At 43.0% G+C, this 25,198-nt stretch overlaps 1 protein-coding gene across 5 annotated transcripts in view; it reads right to left on the bottom strand.

Annotated features, from left to right (window-relative positions):
- The window catches only part of PDE5A (phosphodiesterase 5A), a 505,280-nt gene that overhangs the window by 110,830 nt on the left and 369,252 nt on the right, over window positions 1–25,198 (bottom strand). For all 5 annotated transcript variants that reach the window (XM_073639709.1, XM_073639717.1, XM_073639690.1 and 2 more), the window contains one exon: window positions 17,594–17,702. In XM_073639709.1, the coding sequence (XP_073495810.1) occupies window positions 17,594–17,702 (109 nt within the window). The remainder of the gene's footprint in view (window positions 1–17,593; window positions 17,703–25,198) is intronic.

Genomic DNA, 25,198 nt, shown 5'->3' with positions numbered 1-25,198 from the left:
TGAAATTTTATTTGTGGTGTTTTCCAGACAATAAAGAGTTGTTTCAGTCTACAACTCGACCTTCATCAGTCAGCTGGAATAGAAAAAACTGCAAGAGCAGTGCAGGGCAGAGCTACAGTGGGTACGGAAAGTATTCAGACCCCTTTAAATTTTTCACTCTTTGTTTCATTGCAGCCATTTGGTAAATTCTAAAAAGTTCATTTTTTTTTCTCATTAAAATACACTCTGCACCCCATCTTGACTGAAAAAAACAGAAATGTAGAAATTCTTGCAAATTTATTAAAAAAGAAAAACTGAAATATCACATGGCCATAAGTATTCAGACCCTTTGCCTAGACACTCATATTTAAGTCACATGCTATCCATTTCCTTGTGATCCTCCTTGAGATGGTTCTACTCCTTCATTGGAGTTGAGCTGTGTTTAATTAAACTCATAGGACTCGATTTGGAAAGGCACACACCTGTCTATATAAGACCTCACAGCTCACAGTGCATGTCAGACCAAATGAGAATCATGAGCTCAAAGGAACTGCCCAAGGAGAAGTTCCTTTGAGAAGAAGTTTGGGACCACCAGAAGTCTTCCTAGACCTGGCCGTTCAGCCAAACTGAGCAATTGTGGGAGAAGAGCCTTGGTGAGAGAGGTAAATAAGAACCCCAAGATCACTATGGCTGAGCTCCAGAGATGCAGTAGGGAGATGGGAGATAGTTCCACAAAGTCAACTATCACTGCAGCCCTCCACCAGTCAGGCCTTTATGGCAGAGTGGCCCAACGGGGAAGCCTCTCCTCAGTGCAAGACATATGAAAGCCCGCATAGAGTTAGTTTGCTCAAAAACACTTGAAGGACTCCCAGACTATGAGAAATAAGATTCTCTGGTCTGATCAGAAGAAGATAGAACTTTCTGGTGATAATTCTAAGCGATATGTGTGGAGAATACCAGGCACTGCTCATCACTTGCCCAATACAATCCCAACAGTGAAACATGTTGGTGGCAGCATCATGCTATGGGGGTGTTTTTCAGCTGCACGGACAGGACGACTGGTTGCAATTGAAGGAAACATAAATGCGGCCAAGTACAGAGATATCCTGGATGAAAACCTCTTCCAGAGTGCTCTGGACCTCAGACTTGGCCGAAGGTTCACCTTCCAACAAGACAATGACCCTAAGCACATAGCTAAAATAACAAAGAAGTGGCTTCAGAACAACTTTGTGACTATTCTTGACTGGCCCAGCCAGAGCCTTGACCTAAGCCCAATTGAGCATCTCTGGAGAGACCTGAAAATGACTGTCCACCAACGTTCACTATCCAACCTGACGGAACTGGAGAGGATCTGCAAGGAAGAATGGCAAAGGATCCCCAAATCCAGGTGTGAAAAAATTGTTGTATCATTCCCAAGAAGACTCATGGCTGTACTAGCTCAAATACTGAGCAAAGGGTCTGAATACTTATGACCATGTGATATTTCAGTTTTTCTTTTTTAATAAATTTGCAAAAAGTTTTACATTTCTGTTTTTTTCAGTCAAGATGGGGTGCAGAGTGTACTTTAATGAGAAAAAAAAATGAACTTTTTAGAATTTAACAAATGGCTGTAATGAAACAAAGAGTGAAAAATGTATAGGGGTCTGAATACTTTCTGTACCCACTGTATGTGGTATCCACCGCAATGCATGAGAAAACACTGCCCTGCGCTGCCCTAGCAGTTTTTTCTATTCCAGCAGACTGATGAAGGTTGAGTTGTAGACCGAAACTCCTCTATATTGTGTGGAAAACATCACAAATAATGTTTAATTTGTTGATCACAAATTGTATGCCAAGTTTTTCATATATCTATATATGGGATTGGATCCTACTTGTGCACCATCTTACAGAAGTGCCGCGTCTATTTCTATATATCAGCCCATTGTCCGTTGGTCTCAACACCAATGGACGGCAACATAGGCCAGCGCAACTCTTACTTTGGCTGCCCTGCTTGCAGTGCTGTTCCTTATCCTTACAAGGGGCCTCAGGCATGCCAGGTGAATGTGAACAGTGTCCAAGTGACGGAACTTCTGGAGTTTGGTGATCCTGGTAAGGGCCACACTTATATATATGCTAGTCCCTGAGAAGGGGTGGGGTTAAGTTGTATTCATGGAGATGACAAGAACTATCCCATCGCCAAGGTTGACATACGCATAGACTGTAGTTCTGTGTCTTACTAAGTGGGAGTGGTCAAGAACTTGTTGCATGCTATCGTTATCAGTCGAGATTTTCCTTTTTTCTGAGACTTATGGGCTAAAGATGCATCACTCAGTAGTCTAGTATGAGGCCAGGAGTTGGCTATGGTAACAAGGTCACATGATTTCACAGTGATATAAAGAAGGATAGAAGGGGAGACAAGGGGTGCAGAGTCTAAGTGTAGATGAATATGTGCATTTGCCACAACAATATTTGTTTTTTTGCACTCACCCTTTAGATGTCTTGTATTTTCACTCAAATGATCCGTATAGTGGATCAGTTCTTTGCAATCCTCTGGTCTGCAGCACAAATACGGGAGCTATGTCAGCCCTGGTATAAGGCTTGCATGTTGGATATTGTAGTTGTAGTTTATAACCACCACCAGGTATATTTTAATCACAACTATGTATTCTAAAATAACTATTATATATATTGAAAGAGAAAGGGAAAGAAAGGAGGGGAAAGGGAAGGAAATGAAAAGAGAAAGGAATTTTTTATTATGCATATGTTCATTCTAATATCAAAAAATATACCGTTCTAGTACACAGAATGGTGTTAGAATGTAATGTTGAACAACTACCCACTCTCCTAACTTAGTTGGGGTGCGGTGTCAATCCGAATTAATTTAACGAAGTTAAGGGAAAGAAAAAAAATGAAAAAAAATCATGACATCTTAAGAGTAACCAGTCTATAAAGATTGTCTTCCTTTAAAGTCCTTACAAGTGCATATTACACCTGATGAAGGCCGTTGCTGGCAGAAACGCGTTGTTTGTTCTTAATATAGTGTCCGAATAAATCTGATTTTGAGAAAAATAATTAATCTGTAACGATTCATATCCTCTGGAAGCGCCGAAAAGGGGAAATCTTCTCTCCACTACAAGTTCACATGATGTAAACAGAGGAATTTTTTTGTTTCTGGCTAGAAAGGAGTATGAGACAGCATCCCTGAAGCCAATATCCCTGACCTGGAGGAGTACCAGAACAACTTTGGAACTGCCCAGCTCAGGTACTCTGGAAAACGTAAGTGTGTTAAATGGTGTTCCCTAAGAGTCGGGAGCCAATAATAGTTTTCCGAAATTGGCCAGACCCAATGATCTGTTGTGTTGTGGGACCAAAGCGAAGGAACAGGTAAAAGAGTGCCTTCTCAAGGCCCAAGAGGAAAAATCCAAGGGGTATAATTGGTCGGCTTGAGTGAAACAATTTAACCCTGGGGATCGGGTACTTGTGTTAGTGCCCACAGTGGAGAGCAAGTTCCTTACCCAGTGGCAAGGACCCTATAAGGGAGATGGAAAAGATGGGAGAGGTAAACTATAAAGTACACCGACCAGGGAAAAGGAAGCCCTTTCCCATATATTATGGCAACCTACTAAAACCCTGGAAAGAAAGTGACCCGCTCAAAACCCCCTGCTTGTTGGCCCAGTCAGAAGCAAACATTACAGGTGTCAATCGGGCAGAAACTTTGCCACATTCCCAAATTCAGCACAGCCGAAAATCAGTTCCCAAAAATAAGGGCAAGTTCTTGGAGTTACTAGGCCACCGTTTTGTCATCAAGCAGAAGCCTCATGTTCAGGTCAGTCTAAATCCCTGTAGGCTCTATATGATGGCAGATGGTGCCCAGCTCCGTTTTTTGGTGGGGAGGGTGAAAGTTATGTAACAGGAATACTAGGGTTAAATCCTATCTCCACAGGTTCTGATTAGGTGCAGCTGGCTAGCTCTACATGTAACCAGGCTAGGAGTTCACCGTAGCCAGTCTGCTGGGGGGAAGCTATACACAATATACAGTATATATGTTAAATAATTTCGATAGCTGATACAAAGAATAGAATATAGGGTGAAGATGTTTTACTTTTACTATTATTATTATATTTTTGTATAGACACAGGCTTACCAAGTGACCGGTTGCCCACCTGGTAATAATTAGAAGTAACACTAACATGAAAATAAAATATAAATTTTATTAAACAAAAGATAAAACACATTAAAAAGGATAAGGTGCTAACTAGTGTTGAGCCACCCCCGTAGTGTTCGAGTTCGGTTTGGTTCGTCGAACACCCGTGTGTTCGCCGAACTGTTCGTCGAACTGTTCGTCGAACACCTTCGAACACCATTAAAACCAATGGCAGGCAAACAAAAACACATAGAAACACATAGAAAACACCTTCAAAGGTGTCCAAAAGCTGACAAACTGCTCAGAAGACACAACTAACACATGGAAAAGTGACAAGTACATATAGTCATGCGAAAAGAAAAGAGGTGGAGGAGTAAAAGGAGGGGGAGACACAGATATAGGCATGTCATGCCCTTCTAAAATCCAAAAAGTGAGAAGCCGAGACGGCCAGTCCGCTCCTGCCCGTGCCACCTCCGTGTCGCCGGGTTTGTGCCAGAGCCGCGGTGAACCCTGACGGCCAGCCCCCCTCTCCCAATACTGGTGCCTGTCCGCTGGTGGGTCGAGAGAGCCCCCCTGTGGTGGAGGCAGCTCTAAGCTTTTTAATTTAAATTGTCCCTCTAATTTGAATGAATACACTTTAAATCCATTTACAAGGATCTATTGGAGGGCAAGTCTCATGCCAGCAGCCGCGTAATTCCAGCTCCAGTAGCGTCCACTAAAGCTGCTGCAGTTAAAAAGCTTTTATAAGGATCGAGCTCGGCTGTCCACCGCAAGGCATCCTAGTGCCAGTCCCAGCCCCTATGCCTTGGGGTGCCTCCTGATGCTCTTCACTAAGTATCCCGTGGTCCCGAAGCATTTCCTTTGAAAAAATTAAGTGTCCAAACTACAGGTGGTGTAGCTTGCTTAACAGCCGGGATAATCCGCTGACTAGCAGACACTGCTACTAGGCACAAAGTATTTCCTGGGCTAGATGCAGTTAAAAATTTGTAAGTAGATACTCTCGTTGGATGCTGAGAAAGCATTCCATAGAGTCTCCTGGCACGCCATATATGATTCTCTTAAAAAGCTTGGGGTAGGGGTCTAGGGGACCCTTTTATAGCCAAAATCACGGCCCTGTATCACAATACGTCACCTAGGCTGAAGATAAATGGAACTGTAGCACCGAGGGCTCGGTTGCTACAGACGTATTGCACCTCACCCAGAGGTGTGATATCTCACTCTCAGATAAGGATGGAGTGTGGATCAGGACCCGACACCTGCATGCATTACACCACATTGCCGTGGGGCAGGGCGACCAATATGCCCCTGAGATGGGCACGACAGTCCCTGTCCCTGGCTGGAGTGGGGGGAGGGAACACTGAGGAAGGGGAACCCTGCAGTGCAGGAGCAGGGAGGAAGCAGTTCCTGGGTGCATTGAGAAGGGAGTATAAAAGGTGGGCACCATCTTAGTTCAGTGCAGAGAAGTCTGAGCAGAAGTGGCAGGGAGCATTGGCTCTGCATGAGCTCTGCTCCGGAGGCGGGCCTAGTAACAGAGGCCCAGGCCTGCAAGAGGGAGAAGGAAGGAAGAGGAGCGGAGAAGGCTCCAGGAACGAGGAATGAAGGGATCCCAGGGGTGCGGACGGGCGAGTCGCCACCGCACGCCCGAATCCACCTGCGTGGAGGGGTCAGGCCAAAGGGGGAGACGGGTCCCCGAACTAGTGGAGGCAGGAAACGACCCTCAGCTAGAAACCGGAGGCTCTGACATTTTATGTGGCGCAGCCCCTTGCTCCACCCGCTAGGAAGGCACCACATAGGGTCAGGGAAACTGGCGCCAAGTTTACCAAGAGGAGGCCCGAGGCAGCCGGACAGAAGTGTTGGTAAGAAAGGCCAGACAAAGGACACACAAAGGGGGTCCTGTGAAGCGCTCCAAAGTTATCTGGGAGTTGTCTGAGCCCCTCACCTGGTGAGCACAGTACGACGTGGGCAGCCGTTACCTGCAGACGTGGTCTGGATAATAAGAACTGTGAGTAAAGGCCCTGAACTGCATCACTGACTCCGTGTCGTTACTGCTGCTGCCCTGCACCATCACCCCCATCCTCCGCATACACTGCCCTGAGGCTATACTCCTCCCGTGGGGAGTTATGCTACGCTCTGCTGCACCCACAACACCAGCCTTAGCGGTCTGCCCTGTAGCGGCGGTTCACTCTGACCGCAATCCACGGGTGGCGTAGTCGGACATTTAAACATCAAAACCACATAAATAGTTCCGCCACTGGTTTGACCGCCCTGAGCCACGGAACCGGATCGCCGCCACGAAGACTACAACCACCAGCATCCACCAAAAAGGGTCCGGCTCCGGGTGTCCCAAGGCCCAGGGGGTGCGTCAGAACATTTTCATCACCTTTCACAATCACCAATGGGACAAGGCAGGGATGTCCTCTGTCCCCTCTCTTATACATCCTAGTGACGGAGCACCTGCTCTCATCAATTCGCCATAACCCCAATATTAGGTGGATTGAGGTGGGAGGCACCGAGTACAAGTGCTCTCTATTTGCTGATGATGTCCTAGTATATATCACTCAATCACATATATCCATCCCTGCTGTTATGGCTGAAATAGATCACTTTGTTACATGGTAAAATTTTAAAATCAATGCAGCGAAGTCTGAGGCCCTCGATGTCTCCCTCCCTAAATCCATATAGGATTCCATCCAGTCCAACTTTCCCTTTGCCTGGCCCTCACAGGGTATCAAATACTTAGGAATTCCTATTCATAGAGACCTCTCCCATCTATGTTATCTTAATTTTGGGCCCTTTATTGAACAATTCCATACAGACCACGGTTGGCAAGTTAGAACTGTAAGATTCACTACGTGAACCACTGGTGTTTTGTGGAAAAGCACATGTACACCGCGTTCCAAATTATTATGCAAAAAGTGTTTAGGAGTGATAAGGGAAGAATTTGTTTGTTTGTCAGTTAAACTCATTGATGGTGATGTGTGTCAGGGCTCTTTATATCACTGTAAGCAATTGCAGACACCTGTGCTAATTAGTTTGGCAGGTGTGTCCAATGAAAGGCAAGACTACTTAAGAAGGCTCTCTCACATTATTAAGCAGCCTACATTTTCTGCCAAAATGGGAAAGAAAAAGGATGTGTCGGCTGCTGAGAAGCAACAAATTGTGGAGTGTTTAGGTCAAGGCATGACTACAATCAACATTGTGCGATGATCAGGATGAAGTGTCTTGGCAATCAAGAAGTATGTAGCTGATTCACAGTACACACGTGTGCGTGCTGATAAGGGCAAATTGAGGACTCTTTGCTACAGGCAATTACGTCAGGTTGAAAGAGCAGCGGCAAAAAAGCCTTGTCATAGCAGCAGACAAGTTTTTGAAGCTGCTTGTGCCTCCAACGTCCCCCGAACAACAAGATGCAGGGTCCTTCAGAGGTTTGCAGCTGTGCATACGCCATCCTGTCGACCTCCTCTATCCACTTCACACAAGCAGAAACGGCTCCAGTGGGCCAAACATTACATGAAGACTGATTTCAAAACTGTTTTGTTCACGGATGAGTGCCGTGCAGCGCTCGATGGTCCAGATGAATGGAGTGGAGGATGGCTGGTTGATGGACACCCCACGCAAACACGGCTACAGCGCCAACAAGGAGGAGGTGGAGTAATGTTTTGGGCTGGAATCATGGGGAGAGAGATTGTCGGCCCCTTTAGGATCCCTGAAGGCGCTAAAGATGAACTCCATAATGTATGTGGATTTTCTCAAACAGCACTTCCTGCCATGGTTCAAGAAGAAGAACCGTGTATTTCACAGCAAGATTATTTTTCTGCATGATAATGCACCATCTCATGCTGCACATAAAACATCTGCATCTCTGGCTGATATGGGCATAAAAGGGGACAAACTTATGGTGTGACCCCCATGCTCCCCTGACCTCTACCCCATTCAGAACCTTTGGAGCATCATTAAAAGGAGTGTCTATGATGGCGGGAGGCAGTTCACATCTAAGCAACAGCTCTGGGAGGGTATTCTGTCCTCATGCAAAACAATTGAAGCAGAAACCATCCAAAACCTGACAAATTCAATGGACGAGAGAGTTCAGAAGCTCCTTTCGAACAAGGGGTCCTATGTGAAAATGTAACATCACCTAGAATAAAGTTTTGAGTTGAAAACTGTTTGATTTCAGTTTCTAACAACCTGCTAATGCTTATAATTTCAAAAATGACCATTTTTTTGGTCTTTATTAAAATGAAAAGGTTGATCGAAAAGTTTGGGGGATCTAAGAGTGTGGCAACCCAGTAGTCATGATTACTTCGAATTCTGACAATATGAGGGTCATGCTGCAGGTAGTGCAGCAAGAAGGCACTTATGTGTCTTGCGCATCTCGGAGCCCCAAAATTATTTTCCGGGCTAGATGCAGCTAAAAATTATTTTTAATTTTAAATCTGGTGAAGCTTATTATAGATGGCCTAATAGGATCAGTGCTGCACACTGCTACAAAGCCCAAATTATTTTCCAGTCAAGATACAGATAAACATGATTAGTAATTTGAAAGCTTAAAACGGTTGGTAGGGTGATTTTAACCAATCATCAAGCTTTTACTCTCCCCAGGATGACACAGGGGTAGAAAAGTCGTTTCGGATCCATGATTTGTTCATCTTTATGAACGTGAGTCTGTCTACATTATCAGTGGAGAGCCGCGTGCGCTTATCTGTCAGCACACCACCAGCAGCGCTGAACACACGTTCAGACAGAACGCTGGCTGCGGGGCATGACAAGATCTCCAAGGCGTAAGTGGCTAGCTCCGGCCATTTATCCAGATTGGAAGCCCAAAAAGAGCAAGGGTCCAGTGACACAGTCGTGGCTTCAATGTTTACTTGGAGATACTCCTGTACCATCGTCTCTAGGCGTTGACTATGTGTCAGACTTCTTGTCTCCTGTGGCCTTGCAAAGGATGGGCTAAAAAAGTGGTGAAATGATTCCGCAAAATTGATGTTACCAGCAGATACTGTGGTTCTGTTACGGTTTGAGTGCTGAACACTTGACGGTCCCACGGTTGGCAAGTTGGAACTGTGAGATTCACTACGTGCACCACTGGTATTTTGTGGAAAAGCACATGTAAGATTCTGCAACAGTCTCTGCTGATACTCCTGCATGCGTGCATCCCTTTCTATGGCAGGAATAATTTCTGCAAATTTACTTTTGTACCGGGGATCTAACAGTGTGGCAACCCAGTAGTCAGGATTATTTCTAATTCTCACAATTCGAGGGTCATGTTGCAGGTAGTGCAGCAAGAAGGCACTCATGTGTGTTGCGCATCCAGGAGCACCAAGTCCCTGTTGTGTTGGTGGCGAGGTAACAATCATGCTTCCTTCCTCTGTCCTCTCCCCCCAACCTCGCACAACAGAAATGTGATCAAGGTCTCCCTCATCTGATGAGTCTTCCATCAGTTCGTCCTCCACTTCTTCCTGGGCTCCTGCACCTTCCTCACTAGTTTGGCTGCTACCATGCGCCCTGGTAAAATCATCTCCCCCACCCTCACATGCCTGCCGCCCTGGTGCTGCCGACCGTCTGGACCTTGCAGATGTTAGCCCTTCCGCATACAACTCCTCCTCCTCTACTTCCTCCACCTCCTCTTGTGCCACCACCTGACTCCGAATTCTGTTTAACATGTGCTCCAGCATGTAAATCACCGGAATAGTCATGCTGATAATGGCATCGTCAGCACTAAACATCTTCGTCGCCATTTCAAAACTGTGCAGAAGGGTGCATAGGTCCCTGATCTGAGACCACTCCTCCAGCGTGATTTGCCCCACCTCTGAATCTCGTTGGCCCAGGCTATACGTCAGAACGTATTGCACCAGGGCTTGTCGGTGCTGCCACAGTCGCTGCAACATGTGCAGAGTTGAATTCCACCGGGTAGGCACATCGCATTTTAGCCGGTGAAGTGGCAGGCCCAACGACTTCTGTAGAGATGTAAGTCGCTGAGCTGCGGGATGCGAACGGCGGAAGTGAGCACACAGCGACCGTGCCCTCTGCAGAAGGCCATCTAGTCTGGGATAGTGGGCTAAAAATTGCTGGACAACCAGGTTCAACACGTGAGCCATACAAGGCACGTGTGTGACATTGCCCCGGCGAAGGGCCGCACCCAGGTTTGCAGCATTGTCGCACACGGCCTTCCCTGGTTTCAGGTCCAGTGGAGACAACCATTCATGAAATTGGTTCTCCAGAGCTGACCACAACTCCTCAGCTGTGTGACTCACATTTCCCAGACATTTCAATGTAAAAACCGCCTGATGACGTTGAGCCCTACTGCCAGCATAGTAAGGAGGTGTGCAGGATCCCTTCTGCGCAGTTAGAAAGCTTGTGGCATGACCAGACAGGCTTTGGGTGCAGGTGGAAGACCGAGAGGAGGTTGAGGAGGCAGAAGCAGTGGAGGAAAAATGACATAAAGAGGATTGACGCACAACTCGTGGGGACGGCAAGACTTGGACAGCAGCCCCTTGTCCTGCTGTCACCATAGTTACCCAGTGCCCAGTCAGCGACATGTAATGCCCCTGTCCATGCCTACTCGTCCAAGTGTCTGTGGTGAAATGCACCCTGTCACACACAGAGTTTCTCAAAGAAGCGGTGATGTTGTGTGCGACATGCTGGTGGAGCGCAGGCACACCTTTCTTTGAGAAGTAGTGCCGACTGGGCATCTGGTACTGGGGCACTGCGACGGACATAAGGTCTCGAAAATCCTCTGTGTCCACCAGGCGGAAAGGCAGCATTTCTGTAGCCAAGAGCTTGCAGATGGTGAAATTCAACCTCTTAGCTTTCTCATGGCTAGGAGGAAATGGTCTTTTACTTGTCCACATCTGAGGGACCGAGGGCTGGCTATTGTGCTTAGACGGGGTTGATAAGGGTGTCCCCGGCAAACTGCCGGTCTGTGAGGAAGATGCAGGCGGACATGTTAGGTTGCCTTGATCCAAAGGTGGTGCTATCGATGTCGGACAGCGCTCAAGACCAGCTGGTGTTACCACCTCCAAAGAAAATGATGAACTGCCAATCACGCTGGCTGTTGCGGGTAAAGAGGTGGCAGGTCTGCGCCCCAAAACAGGTGTGACTGCTGTCCCCCCAGTCACAGAGGATGAAGAGGCCGCGGATGCACAAGATATGGCAGACGGTGGTTGGCCCGGCCGGCTAGACCGCATTGTAGCACACTGAGCTTCCCACTGCAACTTATGCTTCATGTCCATGTGCCGGTTCATGCATGAAGTACTCAAACTATGTATTTTTTGGCCTCTACTTAGCTTTTGCTGACAAATGTTACAGATAACACGAGTTGGGTCATCTTTATCGATCTGAAAAAATGCCCAGGCTATGCAAGGCTTAGCACCCATGCGACCTGAAGAGCCACCACGACTTGTGGTGAGAGGCAGAGTTGTGTTTGAGGATGCAGTTGTTGACGTGCTTCCAGTACTACGTCTCTGTCCAGGAAGGCGCAACCTGACCTCGTCGTCACTAGCATCTTCCTCCACCTCCTCTGCTGACCTCATCTCTTGGCTGACTGTGGGTTGACAGTAAGTGGGATCTCCGACCTCATCATCATCACCCTGTGCGTTATCACACCCGTCGTCCTCAGAGCCAACCTGTTCCTGCCCTGACAAAAAACTAAAGTTGTCGCTCCAATCAGGTATTTGAGTCTTATCATCGTCTTCCTCATTGTCTCCACCAACAGGAGTTACAGTTTGGGAATGAGGGTCTACATTATGGTCAGAACCTTCTGCGTCTGGTCCTGGATCCGACTCATAAAGATTCTGGGCATCAGTGCAGATCATTTCCTCGTCTGGATTCACAGAAGCGCTGGAGTCGACCTCTGATTCCCAGGCTATAGTATGAGTAAACAGCTCTGCAGACTCAACCATCTGTTCTACCTCATACTCAGACGGGCAGCTGGAGATTTGGGAGCTGTGAGGAAGCAAGTGCGATTTGGGTGACACCTTTGAGGACTGGAGTATTTGTGATGTTGAAGTTGATGTGGAGGAGAGCCCACTTAAAGGAGCACTTGATATCCGTTGAAGCACCTGCTGTTTTTGTGCCTCATCTGGAATTTGTAGCGATTGGCGTGGCCGTAAGAAAGGGATGTTATCACATTGTCCGCTAAAAGAAGTAGACATTTTAGTTTGGCTGGAAGATGGTCTTTCTTCTGCACCTACCCCACGGACACAACCTTTTTTCCCCTTTCCAACACGCCTATTCCCCTTTCCACCAGCAGCAGGCCTTTTTCCACTCATTTTGGTGGTTAACTAATTCACAACTCTGGAGTTGTTTGCACAAAAAAACAATGGATGGTAACCGAGCAGAGCTGAGTGGCCAAACTGTGGTATTAGGCCAAAACTATTGGCTGGGTTAGATGCAGAAAAAAAATATTTTTAATTTGCAACCTGATGGAGGTCAGTATAGATGGACTAATAGACCAAGTCCCACACACCGCTAGAAGCCCAAATATTTTTTCAGAGCTAGATGCAGAAAATTTTTTTATTCAATTTGCAACCTGATGGAGGTCAGTATAGATGGACTAATAGACCAAGTCCCACACACTGCTAGAAGCCCAAATATTTTTTCAGAGCTAGATGCAGAAAAAAATTATTTTTAATTTGCAACCTGATGGAGGTCAGTATAGATGGACTAATAGACCAAGTCCCACACACCGCTAGAAGCCCAAATATTTTTTCAGAGCTAGATGCAGAAAAAAAATATTTTTAATTTGCAACCTGATGGAGGTCAGTATAGATGGACTAATAGACCAAGTCCCACACACTGCTAGAAGCCCAAATATTTTTTCAGAGCTAGATGCAGAAAAAAATTATTTTTAATTTGCAACCTGATGGAGGTCAGTATAGATGGACTAATAGAACAAGTCCCACACGCTGCTAGAAGCCCAAATATTTTTTCAGAGATAAATGAAGAAAAAAATTATTTTTAATTTGCAACCTGATGGAGGTCAGTATAGATGGACTAATAGACCAAGTCCCACACACTGCTAGAAGCCCAAATATTTTTTCAGAGCTAGATGCAGAAAAAAATTATATTCAATTTGCAACCTGCTGGAGGTCAGTATAGAAGGACTAATAGAACAAGTCCCACACACTGCTAGAAGCCCAAATATTTTTTCAGAGCTAAATGAAGAAAAAAATTATTTTTAATTTGCAACCTGATGGAGGTCAGTATAGATGGACTAATAGACCAAGTCCCACACACTGCTAGAAGCCCAAATATTTTTTCAGAGCTAGATGCAGAAAAAAATTATATTCAGTTTGCAACCTGATGGAGGTCAGTATAGATGGACTAATAGAATGATGCTATGCCCAAAAGATTTTACTTCACTAGGTGCAGTAAAAAAATTGGTATTCTATACACAGGTGGTATATCTTGCAACACAGATAGGCTACTCCACTGACTAACACACTCTGCAATAGGCCAAAAAGGATTAGCTTTGCTAGATTCAGCCAAATGCTGTGAAAAAAACTTGCACAGCACTGGCACAGACCTGCCTGGCAAAAACTGATAGGAACTGATGTAACCTAGTCCTGAAAAGGACTCCAATTACAATTAGTCTTTACTCCCACAATCTATCTATTTAAGAGCACAGACCTGCCTGATAAAAGTCGTAGGAAATGCTGTAACCTAGTCCTTAAAAGGACTGCAATCACAACTATTCCCTACTCCCAAGCTATCTGTATATTTGTGCGAAAATTGGCTTGAAATTAACAAGGTATAGCGCACACAGCAACAGCGGTGCCGTCTAACACGCAGCTGCAGCAGTGAGAAAATGGTGGCGACGGGGAAAATGGCTTGGTCTTATAGGGCAAGGACATGTGACATACACTGCCAATCACACATGCCGTTGCTTGTGTGAAAAAAAGCACTTCGCTCCGTGTGTGCGCTGCTGATAGGCTGACAGATTGCACCTCCCCACTGCAAATGCGGGAAAGAGAAAAAAAAATGGAGATCTTCATTGTTCCTGCAGAGATCCATCCCCTGCCCCTCCCCCCGCCCCGCTGTACACTCAAACTGCGTATTAACATTAATTTTCATCATTACTGAGAAAAAATCCAGTTATGATTTTGGTGCACGAACAGTTATCGAACATAACCTCGAACAGCCGAATTTTTCTCAAATTGTTCGTGTTCGCCGACCGGCTCGAACACCGCCCAAAACAGCTCGAATTTGAGATTGGCGAACAGTTCGAGTAGAACAACGCTCATCTCTAGTGCTAACAAATGGAAGACTTATGAGAGCCTGTTAAAAAATGTGTACCTGTCACGCTTTACATTTTTTAACAGGCTCTCATAAGTCTTCCATTTGTTGGCACCTTATCCTTTTTAATGTGTTTGTATAGACTTCTAATTATTACCAGGTGGGCAACCGTTCACTTGGTAAGCCTGTGTCTATACATTAAGTTTAGAAGTACTTTATTACATTTGTATATATGGAAGGACATTTACAGTGGCATGTAAAAGTTTGGGCACCCCTGGTCAAAATCACTGTTATTGTGAACAGTTAAGCAAGTTGAAGATGAAATGATCTCTAAAAGGCATATTGTTAAAGATGACATATTTCAGTTGTATTTTAGACAAATAAGTATATAGATGGTCTTTTTTTTCATTTTAAAAAATTACAATAAGGGAAATGGGCCTATGTAAAAGTTTGGGCACCCTTGGAGATTTGTGTGCTTTGATAATTTTGACCAAGGTTTCTGACCTTAATTAGCCTGTTAGGGTTATGGCTTGTTCACTACCATCGTTAGGAAATGCCAGGTGATGAAAATTTCCCAGCTTTATAAAAGCCAAGCCTCCTCTAACTTTATGCCAAAAAAACAGCAGCCATGGGTTCTTCTAAGCAGCTTCCTAGCACTCTGAAAATGAAAATGGCGGAGGCCCATAAAACAGGGGAAGGCTATAAGAAAATAGCAAAGTGTTTTCAAGTTGCCCTTTCCTCAGTTTAAAATGTAATTAAGAAATGGCAGTTAACAGTGAAGGTCAAGATAAGGTCTGGAAGACCAAGCAAAATTTCAGTGAGAGCTGTTCGTACGATTGCTAGAGAGGCAAATCAGAACCCCCGCTTGACCTCAAAAGACCTACAGAAAGATTTAACAGACTCTGGCTTTGTGGTTCATCGTTCTACTGTTCAGAGACACCTGCACAAATATGACCTTCATGGAAGAGTCATCAGAAGAAAACCTCTCCTGCAGCCTCACCATAAAATTCAGCATCAGAAGTATGCAAAAGAACATCTAAACAAGCCTGATACATTTTGGAAACAAGTTATGTCGACCGAAAAGGTTAAAATAGAAGTCTTTGGCCACAATGATCAAAGGTATGTGTGGAGAAAAAAGGCCACCAAATTTCAGGAAAATAACATCTCGCCAACTATTAAGCATGGGGGTGGATCAGTCATGCTTTGGGGTTGTGTTGCAGCCTATGGTACAGGGGACATTTCACGGGTAGAGGGAACAATGGATTCAATGAAATTTCAACAAATTCTTGATGCAAACATAACACCATCTGTAAAAATGCTGAAGTTGAAAAGAGGATGGCTTCTACAAATGGTTAATGATCCTAAACAAACATCAAAATACACAATAGGCTACCTCAAAAGGTGCAAGCTGAAGGTTTTACAATGGCCCTCACAGTCCCCTCTTCTGAACATCAATGAAAATCTGTGGCTAGACCTCAAAATAGCAGTGCATGAAAGATGACCAAGGAATCTCACAGAACTGGAAGGATTTTCCAAGGAAGAATGGATGAAAATCCCTCAAACAAGAATTGAAAGACTCTTGTCTTGCTACAAAAAGCTTTTACAAGCTGTGATACTTTCAAAAGGGGGTGCTACTAGGTACTAACCATGCAGGATGCCCAAACTTTTGCAGTGGTCCATTTTCCTTTTTCGTTATTTTTAAAATGTAAAAGATTAAAAAATATATATTTTTTGCTTAAAATACAAAGGAAATCTGTTATCTTTAACTTCAGGCCTTTTAGAGATCATTTCATCTTCAACTTGCTTAACTGTTCACAATAACACTAACTTTGACCAGGGGTGCCCAAACTTTTACATGCCACTGTATCGATATAAACTTATTATTATTATATCTTTTTAAAAAAAAGTTTGCCCACTTGCTATCTATCTTACCCCTTTCCCAACATGGCTATTTTGCATTTTCGTTTTTAACTCTTCTTCCAGGTATTTCAACCTGTGATCATCTGATCGCTTCTGCTACTTAAAGCAATAGCACAGTATTGATGCTTATAAGAGACCATGATTTTTGCTATATACATCAGCCAGAAGTTGGTGTTCTCAGGAGTATTGTCATGACAGACATGCTGCTGGCTGCAGCATTTTACAAGTTAATAACCACTCTTCTCCACGCTCTGGTGTTAGAGGCAGATGATGGCTAAATATCACAGCCATCAACTGCCAGCAAAGATGGGGGCTAAGTCCCTGTGCCCACATTAAAGTCAGGGAGCCGACATATGATGTAACTGGCAGCATGGTGGCTCAGTGGTTAGCACTGTTACTTGGGTCCTGGGTTCAAATCCAACCAAAGACAACATCTGCAAAGAGTTTGTATGCTCTCCCCATGTTTGCGTGGGTTTCCTCTGGGTTCTCTGGTTTTCTCCCACACTCCAAAGACATACTGATAGGGAATCTATCTTGTGCAGACCCAATAGGGGCAGCAATGATAATGCATGTAAAGCGCTGCACAATATGATGGCACTATATAAGCAAAGCATAATAATATATAAGCAAAGCGTAACAACTGTATGTCATATTTCGTTTTAAGAGCTTAAATATCTATATTGCCCAGAAAAAAAGAATATATTTTTATCATATTTTTCAAGAACCTTGCATTGTGCTGTTCCTTTGTTATTCTACTTGGAAAATTTGCAAATACATTGATAACGGGTTGTTACCATTCAACTAGTGAAAGGGATATGTCGTTGCATAGAGTTGGCTGACAACACAATAATTATTGGACAGTGTCAGAGATAAAACTTCAACTGGTTATCAATTTATACGTTTTTAGAAGGAATAAGAGTAATTGCACAGTGCAGTTATCTAAGGAAAGATTCTCCAAAATTGTTACATTACGGGGAATACTAGTTAGGAGTCAGGTGATCTGGCAAGTCCTCTAAAAAGCTCAGTTAATATTTGCACTATTTTTCAATATTTGTAAATTTGTAGTTACCATCTGACTAAATAAAAATAAAACTAAATTTAACAAACTATTAACACATTATTTATGTTCATGCATCCATAAAACATTGGTTCATGCAGAAAATCAGCAGCAAAAGTACTTTTACATTATATTTTCCTTTTTCTCATTAACTCCATTGTGGGGAAAGTATCAACCCATGTAATTTGTAAATACCCAATCATCTTGTTCATTTTATTTAATTGCGTCTTTAAATTAATATTTTGCTGATGCAATAAATCTTGAATGTTAATTTTACTTACTGTCAATAAAAATCTTTTGTCCTTACTCACATACGGTATGTTGAGTGGTTCCATGGTGTTTGCTACATACTGGGCATACATGTAATTCATTTTGCTTACATCATATTCTCTGCAAAAAAACACAATAATTTGTATTTGTAAAGAAAAGATTTATATAGAAAATAAAATATTAAAACCCCAGAACTTTGATTCAGTCAAATCTAATTCTTGATTTTAAATCAAGATCCATCACCAGATTTTGCAATCAAAACTGTGTACATTATTAAACTGATTTCACAGACCTGATGAGGATTATTAAGTTTAAAAGATCTACGGTGCTACTTGAATGTTTGTGAACCCTTCCGAATTTTCAATATTTCGGTATAAATATGACCTAAATCACATTAGATTTTCATACAATTCCTAAAAGTAGATAAAGAGAAGCAAATCAAACAAATGAGTCAAAAATATTAGACTTGGATGAAATGAGTAAAAAGCGGTCTATGGAGCGCTAATAATGATCACCAAGGGGACAAGGTTTAGGGCTGAAAAACTTTTAATTAGGCCTCTCCACAACGCGTTTAGATAGCCAAACTATCTTCATCAGGTGGTGGTCATCAGACTCTGAGCCCACATCTTTCCTGCACTTTATGGCTGATTTAATCAGATATCAAGTGCCTTTAACAGCAGTGCTGTACCCGCGGCTGTCAACCAGTTAAATCCTACTGTCAATCACTGACAGTGGGAATTAACACGCGCCTGCCGGAAGTGCATCAGAAATTCTGCCCATCGGCACCACTGTCTGCAGAAGACCCTTGTGCCCGTCATTAGGAATCTCCTGTGAACACCGGCTCGTGGCCAACATTATTAGGAGATTGCGATTGTCTGCTATGTATAACAAAAATCACAATTTCAAGTCTCCTAAGGGGACTACTAAAGACAATAAAAATGAAAAACACAAGTTCAAATCACCTCCCTTTTACACCATTGAAAATAAAACAATTAAAAAACAAACAAAAAAATACACATATTTAGTATCGCTGAGTTCAGAAATGTCTGATTTATCAAAATATAAAATAAATTACTTTGATTGGTAAACGGCGTAACGAGAAAAAAAATCGAAACATCAGAATGATGTTTTTTGGCCTCCGTAACATTGCAATAAAATGCAATTAGAGGCTATCAAAACATTGTATCTACCCCCAAAATGGTGTGAATAAAAACTTCAGCTCAGGGCGCAAAAAATAAGCCATCACCCAGCCCCAAATGAAAACGCTAAGGGTCTTAGAAAGTGGCGACATAAGCAAAACATTTTTTCTTTTTACAAATTTCTGAATTTTTTTTACCACCAGTTAAATAAAAATAAAACCCATACATGTTTGGTATCTGCATACTCATACTGACATGGGGAATCATATTGCCAGGTCAGTTTTACCATATAGTGAACATGGTAAATAAAAAAAACAAAATCCATTGTGGAATTGCAATTTTTTTTGCAATATCACAGTATATGGATTTTTTTTTTCTCATTTTCCAGTACACGATATGGTAACATTAATGGTGTCATTAAAAAAGTGCAACTCGCCCCACAAAAAACAAGCCCTCATATGGATATATTGACAGAAAAATAAACATGTTATGGCTCTTGGATGAAAGAGAGGAAAAAACGAAAGCGCAAAAACGTAAAATTGCAAAGTCATGAAGGGGTTAGGCAGCATCTCAAGAAAATATGGGTCTTGAAGCAAAACTCCAACCCAAAGCACATAAATCATTCTACAAAAGAATGGTTAACGAAGAATAAATTTAACATTTTGGAATGGCCAAGTCAAAGTCCTGACATATAGAAATGTTGTAGAAGGACTTGAAATGAGCAGTTCACAGGAGAAAACCCACCAACATAACAGAGTTGAAGCTGTTCAGTAGAGAGGAATGGGCTAAAACAAAAAACTGAAAATGTTTAGATGCAGTTAAGAAAGCAAAGGTTCATATACTTTTGGGTCTCACAAACATATGACATTGGATATATTTCCTAATTTAAAAAATGAGAGAGTCTAATATTTTTTTACTCTTTTGTTTGATTTATGTAAAATTTTTGCAAAAAATGTGGAAAATTCGGGAGGGTTCACAAGCTTTCAGGCACCACTGTATATAATATCCAGTTTGTATGGTGACAGATCTACATTTAAGCAAACACAATGGAGTCCCAAGTTAGAAACTGCCACTCTCCACCTACCAGCTGAATATGCAAAAACTGAAGTTAAACTATGTTAGTCAAGAAATGGAACAATGTCATTTTTGCATATTCAAGTATCATTTATTTGTTGTTTTATTCATTCCCAGATTACTCTTGTCTAGACGCAGTGTGTTCTAGGCAATAATCTCAACACCTATCCACTACACTTTGCATGCATGGACAGTTCAGACAAGCGTTTTTATATTTTCTCTCAGGATTCTGTTACTTTTTGAAGGTCAGAATAGAATATTATGCTGCACTATTCTATCAAGTAAGAAAAATCAATAGTGAATGTAGATCATAACTGATCAAATCAAATAGCTTAAAAAAGAACCATAACTGTATTCTGGATTTATAAAAAACAAAAACCATGATGCCACAATTTAAAGACCCAAGCAATATCATAATGGAAATGGAGAGACGCATTAGAAGACTTTTTAAAGAAAATACAATCTCAATGATATTAACTATTTGCCATCTGTTTCCATTGTTGTTCATATATCTAATCAGCAAAAATATACAAAATACTTAAATGGAGCAGCGCACCTCACAGCAGTGAACCATCCACAAAATAATTAATAGTCATCAATATATTGAGGACAAATTCAACACTGTAAGATAACAGGCTAAACTGGATGGACTTATGTCTATTTTAGCCTTCTAAACTACATGTCACTATTTTACTAGGTGGATCAACCATCAAGTGGGCTGTTGGTGTAAAGCGCAAGAATCAGCTTAGTGACAAATTCAGCTGATCTGCAGCACTTGCAAGTGTGTTAATGTTAATAGGGGCCAACTCATAACTCAAATGTTCTCTTCAAATTAGAGATGAGCAGATTGAACTGAAGAATTTCAGGAAATTCAATTTGAGGTTGATTTGCAGTAGATCAAAGCAAATTTGATCTATTTGCGATTCAATTCAAGAAAATCAAAAATTTTAAATGGGAGCGGTAATCCCAGTTTGTGAACAATAATCTAAAAATTCAAGTGATAGGGAGGAGTGGTCAGTATGACTGTGAATTGATTTATCTGTGATATACTGCAGTAACAGCACCTTAATTACAACCTTTTTAATTCACGCTATAAACCAGGGGGGAATTGTCTTAGTTGTATTAGTGAAGAAAAATCCATATACCAAGGCTTGTGTGTCAGAGAAAGTGTGCTTTCTGGCTTGAGAGTGGATAAGTCAAACTATATATTTTTAGCAATTATCCCAAGCAAAGATTATTTTTGTCCCACCTTGTCAAAATGCGACAGCATCTTCTGTTTGTGCTGTCTGTGCATAAACACCAGCAAGGCAGCTAACTAAAAGGGATAATTTTTGGATCAATTATACAATTTAAGTAGCCTAAAAAGTCTGATACTGCAGTGTGTTAAATAAGCTGCTGGTTATCACCTGATACCATTGGTCTTCCCCTAGCCAAATAGGTTGAGGTCACGTGGACATTACTAAGGCTGTATTAGGAGACCTCAGAGTGTTATATACATCTTTTCCAGGCAATTAGAAGCTTTGCAATGTTGAGATTAGATGCCAATCAAATTTTTGTGGAAAAGCTGGCAAATTTGAATCTGCACTATTTCTAAGGCCATGTGGACATCATACTTTGTGTGGGGGGCTGTGAAGGCTATAATACTGTGTAAAGAGTATGGACTTTGGAGACAATCATAATGTGTGAGAGGGCTCTAAGTCCATCGTATTGTGTGTGGTGGGCTGTAGTAGAGGCATCATACCGTTACGATACTGGTGGACCACTGCTGCAATCTAGTGGTCAGAAGAGCACAAGCGGAACACAGCAAGTAGAAGTAAAAGTTCTTGGAAGTAGAACTTGGAATAGAAGGAACCATTCATAGAGGAGTGAGAATAGTCTGGGTAGCATAGATCTCAGGAGCTGGAGACTAAACTAAACTAAAGTCTAGACTCAATACTCAAGCAATGAGTTAGAGTTCCATGTGGTCTTAAGTAGACCCAAGCAGGAAACAAGATGGATTCCACAAGTTCAACATTGGCCATCTTAGTAAAGGGCAATTTACTACACTAATACACAATAGCAGCCTCCAGTGGTAAGTAGTGGAGATGTAGCATAATTTTTCAATGTCAACAATAGCAGCCACTAGTGGTCAATACACAGAAAGACAACAGAATGCTGACACATAGTGTGTGAGGGGCTGTGGAAGGCATCATTCTGTCCAGGGAGCTGTGGGGCTATCATACTGTGTGTTGGTGGGCTGCAGGACATCATACATGATGTATGCAGGACAGGCTTTGGGAGCATCTTACTGTGTGTGGTGGGAGGAGGACTGTGGTGGCCATCATACTGTGTGAAGGGCTGTGGAAGGCATCATACTGTGTGGAAAGTCTGTGGGGCCATCATACTATGTGTTGGTGGCCTGTGGGATATCATACTGATTGGGGAGTTGTGGTTGCATCATACTGTATGGGGTGGAATCAAACTGTGTGTATGGGGGGCTGTGGGGGTTATCAAGTTGTCTGTGTAAGGTGTAATGTGTGGAAATTCCCTATAAGGGTATCAAACTGTGTGTGGAAGCATCTTTGGAGGCATAATGCTCTATTATAGCCATGAAATGGATATCGTAGTGAGTGAAAACACTAAAGGGCTTCAAAAGTGGAAACATTACTGTGTAAGGCTATGTTCACACACGTTGTATTTTGCTGCGTATTTTGCAATAGATTTTTATGCAAAATTTCAGCTGTGCCTAGCAGTACCAGCAAAGTGTATGAGAAACCAGAATTCTCTGTTCACATATGTTGCTTTTTGTTTGCTGCGTATTGTCTGCCTTGCTTGCGTATTTGGAAAATAGAGCATGTCACTTCTTTTAGCGTTTCTGCAGCAGAAAATGCACCTGCGTATTTGCTGCATTTTTTCACCCACAGGAAGTAATGGGTGGTCAAAAAAACACAGCAAAATACGCAACAAAAGCTGCATTTTTTATGTTTTCCTGCCAGAGAAAAGTTAGCAGCAGATTTGCAACAGATTTGCAGCAGAAAAAAAACACGTGTGAACATAGCCTAAGTGTCGCAATATAGGTCCCTATTTGCCATGACTCCATCTACTCGACAGAATATTTTTTTGGTGGAGCACCATGATTTCTAGGTTCACCCATGGTTGGATTACAATATGAATAATTTCTGTAGAGTAAAGCACTTAAAATCTCCTAGTCCTATTTTATGGAGAAACTAAAAGTGCAATGCAGTACACACCTTGAACTTGAATCATCTTACTATGAAGACCTAACAAACAGGTTGTCTTTGAAAAGGACCTTCAGGAGATATCATACACATCATAGTAATTGTGCTGCCCTAGAATACTTGGCTCAGTGTACGTTTTCCCCCCTCTCTGCTTATCTTGCAGTTTTAACAAAACCTCCACTAAATAGTCAGAGATGTTTTTGAATAGCTAATAACTGATGGCAATTACACTGAGTCAGCAGAAAAACTCTATGTTCCTACTAAGTGGGCTTTGCAGGAGTCCGTAATGATATGTTTCTTATTGAAATATCAAGTTTATTTTCTTTCTTTAATGACCAGACCGCTGGTGCAAGAAATGAAAGTTTACACATTTTTCCCACAAAGATTTTAACGTCCTTTGTATCTCTATGTCTCCACGAGTGCAAATACAGTCAGAGGCGGGGGGGCCCCTGGACCGCTCCCCCAGCAGCGGCGCACGGCCGCTACTTCTTCAGCGGGGCCAGCACTGCACCTGTTAACTTCCCTGTGTGCCGCGTCACTGCTAGGAGACACGGCCCTGTGCGCGGCCTTGTCTGCTAGTGTGACGTCATGCAGTGCGCGCTGCACTGCTGAACCGGAGAGGAGCTGGAGGACTGGAGCCGAGCCGGGGGATGGTGAGTGTGTGTGAGAGTGTGTGTGAGAGTGTGTGTGAGAGAGTGTGTGAGAGAGTGTGTGAGAGTGTGTGCAGGCAGATATCATTGTGTGATGTCTGTTTATATGTATCTTTGTGTTTCAAATGTGTTTATGCATGTATGTATAGGTCTGTATATGTTTGTGTGTGTGCGTGATTGCGTGCAGCCTCGCGCTGTGTATAGATGGCTACGTGCGGCCTCCCACTATGTATAGATGGCTACGTGCGGCCTCCCGCTGTGTATAGATGGCTATGTGCGGTCTCCTGCTGTGTATAGATGGCTACGTGCGGCCTCCCGCTGTGTATAGATGGCTACGTGCGGCCTCCCACTATGTATAGATGGCTACGTGCGGCCTCCCGCTGTGTATAGATGGCTATGTGCGGTCTCCTGCTGTGTATAGATGGCTACGTGCGGCCTCCCGCTGTGTATAGATGGCTACGTGCGGCCTCCCGCTGTGTATAGATGGCTACGTGCGGCCTCCTGCTGTGTATAGATGGCTACGTGTGCTCAATATTAAGCCATACAATTAATGTAAGGCTATGTGCCCACGATGCAGAAATGCTCCGGATTTTTTTTGAGCGTTTCTGCTCTCCCTGGCAGAAAAAACGCATGCGGATTGTACATGCGTTTTTCCTGCCAGGGACAAGCGGATGTGAAGCGTTCTTCACATGCATTTCCGCATGCGGGTTGTCAAGCGCTTTCCAAGCGATTTTAGCATCACTTGAAAAAGTACTTGACAACTTGGTCACACTATATAAATCCATGCAACCGGCATGGATTTATATAGTGTGACTGTAAAAGAATGGTAAAAAATAAATATATACTTACCTTCTGATGGCCTGCCGATGTCAGCGGTCGCGTGACCCGTCACATGACTAAATGACATCACCACAGGTCCTTTAGTTTACCGCGAGCTGACGGCAAGCCAGGACGCATTGGATAAAGACACCGGGGGCCATCAGAAGGTAAGTATAATATTTATTTTTTATTTTATTCTTTTTTTACAGGTTCTATTTTACCACAGTTCCGGAGGAGAATCTCTTCTTCTCCAGACCCGGATTCCATCCACACATTGAAACGCATGGAATCCACATGTACAGATGCAGTGATGCAGATTCCATGCGTTCCAATGCAAGTCAATGGCGGCGAAAACGCCGTGCTTCCGCAAAATAATTGGTAGTGCTGCAGATTTTTCCACAATGATAATCCCTGCGGAAATTTCCGCAGCATGTGCACAGCACATGCGGATTATCATTGAGGAACATGGCAGACCTTCTACCAAGCGATTTTTAAGCGTTTCTGCAGCAGAATTGACGCTGCGGAAACGCTTAAAAAACGTATAGTGGTCACACAGCCTAAAAAAAAATATTATAATTAATATATTAATATTGTGCCAAATTAATTTCACGTGAACTATCACATGATCTATCACAGGGGATCATGTGACATGTAATACATCAGGTGTGTGTGTGTGGGGGGGGGGGGCCCGCGCCTTCTAAACTGCCCAGGGCCCT

The sequence above is a fragment of the Phyllobates terribilis genome, unplaced genomic scaffold, assembly GCF_046119375.1.
Source record: "Phyllobates terribilis strain yellow unplaced genomic scaffold, ASM4611937v1 Scaffold_1__5_contigs__length_1240528914, whole genome shotgun sequence".
NCBI classification, from domain to species: domain Eukaryota; kingdom Metazoa; phylum Chordata; class Amphibia; order Anura; family Dendrobatidae; genus Phyllobates; species Phyllobates terribilis.
The sequence above is the reverse complement of the archived record's forward strand: the minus strand, read 5'-3'. Positions and strand labels throughout refer to the sequence as shown.